Raw genomic sequence first — 7,488 nt, forward strand, 5'->3', positions numbered from 1 at the left:
CCTAATTCTTGCTCTGCCTTTTGTTCCTCTAATCTTCTTCTCCAAGATGCTTAGTCATTTCCTCTATTTTAATCTTACCTCTTTCATCTCTTACTAAGAATTCTTTATAAAAATCCTCTTTTATGAGCAGTGTTGCCATCCATTCCTTTTGTAAAAAATATTCCACATAGTTTATTGGCCTTACATTGCCCAACATGGGCACGTAGGACACGGTAGTGAAGTGTCCTGATGTCGTCTGCCATGGGCCCACCCACAACACACCAATCACAAGCTTCCTGGGAGCTGCAATTGGGGGGTGTCTGGTTCATTGTTGTACCCCTGTTATGTCTGGCACAGAGTAGGTGTTCAGTAAATATTTGCTGAATTAACACAAAACAATAGGATTTTTACATTAGTTTCAGGTAGGATAGTGAAATTCTTAACCAAGTAGAACATTTTGGATTTGTTGCATATCTATAGAAAATATCTCACTTGACTATCCAGACTGATTATACCTAATTGTGGATACTACTTGCTGTGATAGCAATCTATTTTAAACAACTGATTAAAAAGAAGAAATCTTTAAAAACCACACTGAAATTACACACAGGGGGGAAAAAGAATCTTAAATTAAGCAAAATTGGTGTTAAGTGAACATTTAAGTATAAAATAAATCTGTGTATTTTTTAGTAATTATTCTTACGGAAAAATTTTGGATTTAAAGTATTTTTACACGACATCTTTGAATATAGAGTCTATGTTTTATAGAATATTGTATCTCCAGTGCCTATCATAGTATTTAGCACATAGTAGGTGCTTACTACGAAGTTGGCAGCAGGGACAGGAAGTAGGCTATGAAGCCTGGTAGTCTCTATTGAAGGTAGCATGTAACTATTAGATAAATAGTAAAAGAAGGCATCCCCTATGTATGTTACCCTCCAAGTTTATATAGAAATCTTTTATCCTCTGTCCATACTGTGGATCTCCCTGGGACAAAAGAGAATACATTCTCTAACATATAAGATGTTCTTTAGTGAACATTATACCTCGAGTAGGTTGGGAATCCTTGAGCAGGCTCCTCCAGCTGGTTTTATCCAATTTGATTATTTGCCCCTGAAGCCCAGAGTAGAGGAAGCCAGCATGAGCTCAAGGCAGTGAGTTTCTGACGATGGCCCCCATTTTGGAAATCCGGAGCCTGGGCAATGACATACGTGATTGGGATGTGTCATCACACTGTGGTTCTCCACAGAAGGAAGGCACTCCCCACCACTCTGCCAATTGGAAGAAAATTTCTGCAGATGTGTCCCAAAAATCAAGTGTTTCAACTTGTCAAATTATCAACCTTAAGAGGGTTATCTTTAAAGGGAAGAAAGGAATTATATTTTCAAATGGCATACTCTTCTGAGAATTTTTTTTAGCTTTTTGTTTTCTTTCATAGAGCAACTGAACTTCTGTGAAATTCATTTTCACTTAAGGTTATACATATAAGCTGGAACGGATAGGTCATGTATCACTGATTTGATTGCCATACAGGCCAGATTTACAGAAAGAAAAATTCTTTCCTTTGAGCATAGACATTACCTACGAGCAGGTGATACAGAAACTCCTGCCATTACTCACAAAGGGGACCAGGCAAGGGAAAATGAGAATGCAACGTAAGTCCAGTCCTGGAAACTCAATGTGCTGTCCACCAACAGTGGATCAGTAGTGCAGCCTTTGTGCAGAACAGTGCAAAAAGCACCTTTAAATTTAACTTGAACATATTGCTTGTGTTTGCAAATTTTCTTACAAAATCTGAGTCCCATCAGTTATAACTTGGAATGACAATCTTGATTTATGTGTAATAGGAGTAGCTACCCTTGGGAAAACCATCTCTTAGTTGCTAAGCACCACGGAAAATGTCAATTCCTGCTTTGGAGATAGTGTGCATCTCTGTTAACACCTCAGATATAAAGATTCAGTGCTTTAGTAACAAGCCACACCATTGCGCGGCTTCCCTTGCTCCTGAGAATCAACTTCCCAAATATTTTATGAAATCTTTCATGGAAACTCTTTGACCTACAATATTCTGATTTTGTTTGTTACTCCTCTGCAATTTATACATTATATCATATAAGTGGTACATTAAGCAGGTATGTCTAAAAAGAATTTTTTTTCTCTCCATATCCCTATAAATTCATCTAATGGGCTAATTCTTCTGCTCCTGGCAATCTCAAATGTGAAGCTATCTCAAAACCATTGTGACCACTTTTCATTATTATAAGATTCTCTGGTTACTGTGTTGCAAAAATACAATCTTGATCCAGTCATACAAAATTTCCAGTCCTGGTAGTAACCAACACTCCAATTCTTAATGAAAACTAACACCCACACACAAACCCCCTGTTTCACCAGGGACTTCTGCAAGATACGAACCTAAATAGCCAGGAAGGGAACCATGGCCAGCTTTTCTCTTTTTTGCCCCCTCTTACCCCACTTCACCAACCACTATTTCTGACTCCTTCCTTTCCCAACCATGGAGGAACAAAAGCTGACCCCACACTGGCTTTGTGTCGTGTGTGACCCACGTGTGCATAAGGAGAGCCATCACAGTCCTCTGCCCTGGAACAATGCAGGAGTGCAGGCCACTCAAAGCTGCCTTGAGCTTGGCCACCAACAAAAGTCCACCTCACTCTTCACTCCAGATTTCTTAGGCAGGAGCGAGACCTGGCTAGACTTCAGGTGAAAGGGAGGTACCCAGGGGCTGGAGGTGGAGGTAGGACACTCACAGACATTAATAACTCTCTCCAAAGTCCTCTCACTGGATCTTCTCCCTCCTGACTCTTATATCTCTAATGGAAGTGAAGGCTTTAAATCATCCAACCTATCCTTAAACACCAGCTTTGAAATTTCTGGAAAATAGTTTGTCTCCCAACTCACTTGTTTTCTGATATGTAGCCCATCTTGGTGCCCCAGTAGAAACTTCCAGCTAAAATCTGCTTACAACTATATGCTCCATAGTTACAAATAGTATTTTAATTAAATTTATTGGGGTGACATTGGTTAACAAAATTATATAGTTTCAAATGTGCAGTTCTATAATACAACATGTGTATATTGTATTGTGTGTTCACCACCCAAAGTCAAGTCTTCTTCTGTCACCATATATTTGACCCCCTATACCCTTTCCTACCTCACCCCCAACCGCCCTTCCCTCTGGTTACCACTGTTGTCTGCATCTAGGAGTTTTTGTTTGTTTGTTTACCTTTTTGTTCATTTGTTGCTTTCAGTATTAATTCCCACATATGAGTAAAATCCTATGGTTATTGACTTTTTCCTTCTGACTTATTTCGCTTAACACGATATTCTCAAGATCCACCCATGTTGTCACAAATGGCAGGGTCCCATCTTTTCTTATAGCTGAGTAGAATTCCGTTGTATATATGTATGTACCACATCTTTGTCCAATCCTCTATTGAAAGACACTTCAGTTGTTTCCATGTCTTGGTCACTGTGAATAATGTTATATGAACATGTGAACAAATGTTTTCAAATTTTTCAGATAGATACCCAGAAGAGGGATTGCTGGGTCATATGATAACTCTATCCTTAATTTTTTGAGAAATGTCTATACTGTTTTCCATAGTGGCTGTACCAGTTTACATTCCCACCAGCAGTGAATGAGGGTTCCTTTTTCTCCACAACCTCTCAAACAGTTATTATTACTTATCTTGTTGATAATAGCCATTCTAACAGGTGTGGGATGGCATCTTATTGTAGTTGGATTTGCATTTCCCTAATAGCTAGTGAAGAGCATTTTCTCATATCTGTGGGCCATTTGTATGTCTTCTTGGGAGAAGTGTCCATACAGGTCCTCTGCCCAATATTTAATTGGATTGTTTGTTTTTTGTTATTGAGCTATATGAGCTATTTATATATTTTGGATATTAACCCTTTATCAGAGGTGTTGTCTACAAATATCTTCTGCCATTTTGTTGATTGCCTTTTTGTTTTGTTGTTGGTTTCTTTTGCTGTGTGGAAGCTTTTTAGTCTAATATAGTCCCACTTACTTATTTTTGCTTTTACTTCCTTTGCCTTTGAGGTCAAATTAATAAGACACTCTCTAAAACCAAGGTCCATTAGTTTAGTACCTATGTTTTCTTCTATGTAATTTATTATTTCAGGTCTAATATTTAGGTTATTGATCCATTTTGAGTTAATTTTTATGTATGGTGACAAATAGCAGTCTGATTTTATTCTTTTGCATATGGCTTTCCAATTTTCCCAGCGTCATTTATTGAAGAGGCTTCTTTTCTCCATTGTATATTTTTGGCTCCTTTAGCACAAAGTATTTGCCCATATACATGTGGGTTTATTTCTGGGCTCTCAATTCTTTTAATATTTTAAAAATAATTCACTGAGTGTTCTATTCTCATCATCCTCCCAATTTGTAGTATTGGTAAAACAATAAATATTTAACCAGTATGTATACATTTACAGTATAACAAAATATGCATATTTTCATCATATTGCTTCTGTAGTCCCTTGTGTTAAATCAATTCAAACATCTTAAATTCTGTAAAATCAGGCCCCATCTTGATAAAAATCATCAAAACAAATTCCGGATTCCTCAAAGATGTGGTAGAGTTGGAACACATGCTTGCCCCCATGTCATTCATGTATTCACTCATTCTTCAGATACTCACTGAGTACTTGCCATGAGGCAGGCATTCACTATTTAGGTGCTGTTAATCTAGTGGGAAGCAAGATAAACAAGATCTCTGCTCTTATGAAAGTAACATTCCAGTGCTTAGAGATATTTAATCTTTCAATCAAGAAACAAGCAAACAAGAAAAATACTAGATAGCAACTGGTATTAGACAGGAAATTAGAGTGCAGAGTTACTTTATTTTTTAAAATATGTTTTCACTGACTTTTAGATAGAGAGGAAGGGAGAGGAAGAAAGAGATAGAAACATCCATCAGCTGTCTCCTGCACACCTCCACTGGGCATCACCTGGGAATTGAACCAGTGACCTCCTGGTTCATGGGTCAATGCTCAACCACTGAGCCACACTGGCCAGGCTGGCGAGTTACTTTAGATCAGTGGTTCTCAACCTTCCTAATGCCGCGACCCTTTAATACAGTTCCTCATGTTGTGGTGACCCCCAACCATAAAAGTATTTTCATTGCTACTTCATAACTGTAATTTTGCTACTGTTATGAATCGTAATGTAAATATCTGATATGCAGGATGTATTTTCATTGTTACAAATTGAACACTAAAGCATAGTGATTAATCACAAAAACAATATGTAATTATATATGTGTTTTCCGATGGTCTTAGGCGACCCCTGTGAAAGGGTCGTTTGACCCCCAAAGGGGTCTCGACCCACAGGTTGAGAACCGCTGCTTTAGATGAAGTGGCCTGGGAAGACTGCTTTAGGGAGTTGACATTTAAGCTTGATAGGATATGACAGGGAGAGTGAGTGAAAGGAATTCAGGATAAGTACTAGATTTACGGTTTAAGTGGGTACTCAAAGGGTGATCTGAGAACCTGCGGCAATCTGCAAGCTGTCCCCTCTCCACCTTGGGATAAGTACAGAAATTGAGAGTAACCATTAAGAAATTTTGATAGTAACTTGACAGAGAAATTTTATGTCTATTAAACATAATAATTTTGAATGCTTTTAAATTTTCATTTTTCTAGTAATTCATTTTTACAAAAGTACAGGTTGGACATTTTTAGAAATGTGGGGAAAAGACAATGTGGGGAAACTCTGGCTTAACCACTTAACCAAGTGGATGAATCAAGATGATATTTCCTGAGATGAGAAAGAGCAGGGCAGGAGCGTCTCTTGGGGGATGGAAAGCAAGTGGGCCTGTTTTGGACCATGCTCAGTTAGAGATGCCCATTGGGCACCCAAGCCATGATGTAGAGTAAATTGTTGGGTATAATACTCTCATGATACAGAGTAGATCATTAGGTATATGAGTTCTGGGGAAAGACCAGGCTTGGAGATAAGACTTGGAGCTATCAGCATTCAGAAGGTATCTGAAGCTATGGGATTGGATGAGGTCACCTATCTAGGATTAGGAGCTAGAAAAGAAGACTGATAAGGAGCAGCCAGAGAAAGAGAAGGAAAACCAGTATGGTGTCATTAAAACCAACAGAAGAAAATGTTTCAAAAAGGAGTAAGTAGCCATCTGTATCTAATGCTGCTAAGAGGTCTGGTAAGGTAAGAATAGATAAGTGACAACTGGATTTGACAAATTTGGAGACCCTAACAATAGTAATTTCAGTGGAACAGTGAGAACACAATCCTTACTGGAGTAGGTTAACAAGAGACTAAATGGTATGGAAATTATCCTGTAACAATACAAAATTGTTTCAAGTAGTTTTGTTGTTAAGGGAGCAGAGAGATGCAATGAAGACCTATGTGAAGTCAAGGAAGATTTATTCGAGACAGATTTTCCTCAACTACGCAGATGGGAGTGTCCAGTAGAATCAGGACATTGGTAATGCAGACATGCATCAGAATGCAATTCAGAAAAGCTTAGCCAAAATACCAGATAGGCAGCTCTACATATTGAAATGGACATTAATAGTAGTTGTGGAAATTACATTCCATCTTCATTCCATTCCCTACAGGATTCTACTGGGGCTCCATGCTCAAGGTGAGGAATCGGGATTCACTAAGGCAGTTTGGGATTATAGTAGAGATACTGAAATCTCCTTTAGTGCTCATGGTGAGGAACTGGGAATGGTACATGCCTGGTTTATTGGGGTTCCATGATATAAATCTAACATCTGAACCTTAAAACGCTGCTCCTTCAAATTATAATGACACCTTCTACCTCACCCATAGAAATTGAAATTGAAGCATGTTTGCCATTTTGACAGGAGTACAAAATTTCAAGCTTTGAGCAGAGACTGATGAATGAAATAGAATTTCGCTTGGAACGTACCCCTGTGGATGAGTCTGATGATGAAATCCAACATGATGAGATCCCCACGGGCAAGTGTATTGCTCCCATCTTTGACAAAAGACTCAAGCACTTTCGAGTCACAGAAGGCTCTCCAGTCACATTCACCTGCAAAATTGTTGGAATACCTATCCCAAAGGTAAGGGAAGATGACCAGCCAGTTGGCAAAGCAACAACACAGAACTGCAGACATTACCTTAAGAAAGTCTTAGCATGGAAACTGGGTGGAGGGGAGCTATGGGGGGAAAAAAGAGGAACAACTGTAATAATCTGAACAATAAAGATTTATTTAAAAAAAAAGAAAGTCTTAGCAGACTCAAGTGAAATATCTACTAAGGAAATAAAAACCAATACCAGAGCCCTGACTGCATAGCTCAGTTGGTTAGCGTGTCGTCCCAATATGCCAAGGTTGCAGATTGATCCCTGGTCAGGGTACATATAGGAAGCAACCAATGAATGCATAAATAAGTGGAACCATAAATTCGATGTCTCTCTCTCTCTTTCTCTTTCTCTCTCTCTCTCTCTCCTCTTTCTCCTCCTCCTT

The 7,488-nt window shown here is 38.6% G+C and overlaps 1 protein-coding gene across 1 annotated transcript in view; it reads left to right on the forward strand.

Moving 5' to 3' along the window:
- MYPN (myopalladin) overlaps nt 1-7,488 on the forward strand; it is a 77,602-nt gene that overhangs the window by 56,917 nt on the left and 13,197 nt on the right. The window contains exon 13 of the mRNA XM_005876785.2: nt 6,862-7,083. Coding sequence (XP_005876847.1) covers nt 6,862-7,083 — 222 coding nt within the window. The remainder of the gene's footprint in view (nt 1-6,861; nt 7,084-7,488) is intronic.

The sequence above is a fragment of the Myotis brandtii genome, unplaced genomic scaffold (assembly GCF_000412655.1).
Source record: "Myotis brandtii unplaced genomic scaffold, ASM41265v1 scaffold499, whole genome shotgun sequence".
NCBI classification, from domain to species: Eukaryota; Metazoa; Chordata; class Mammalia; order Chiroptera; family Vespertilionidae; genus Myotis; species Myotis brandtii.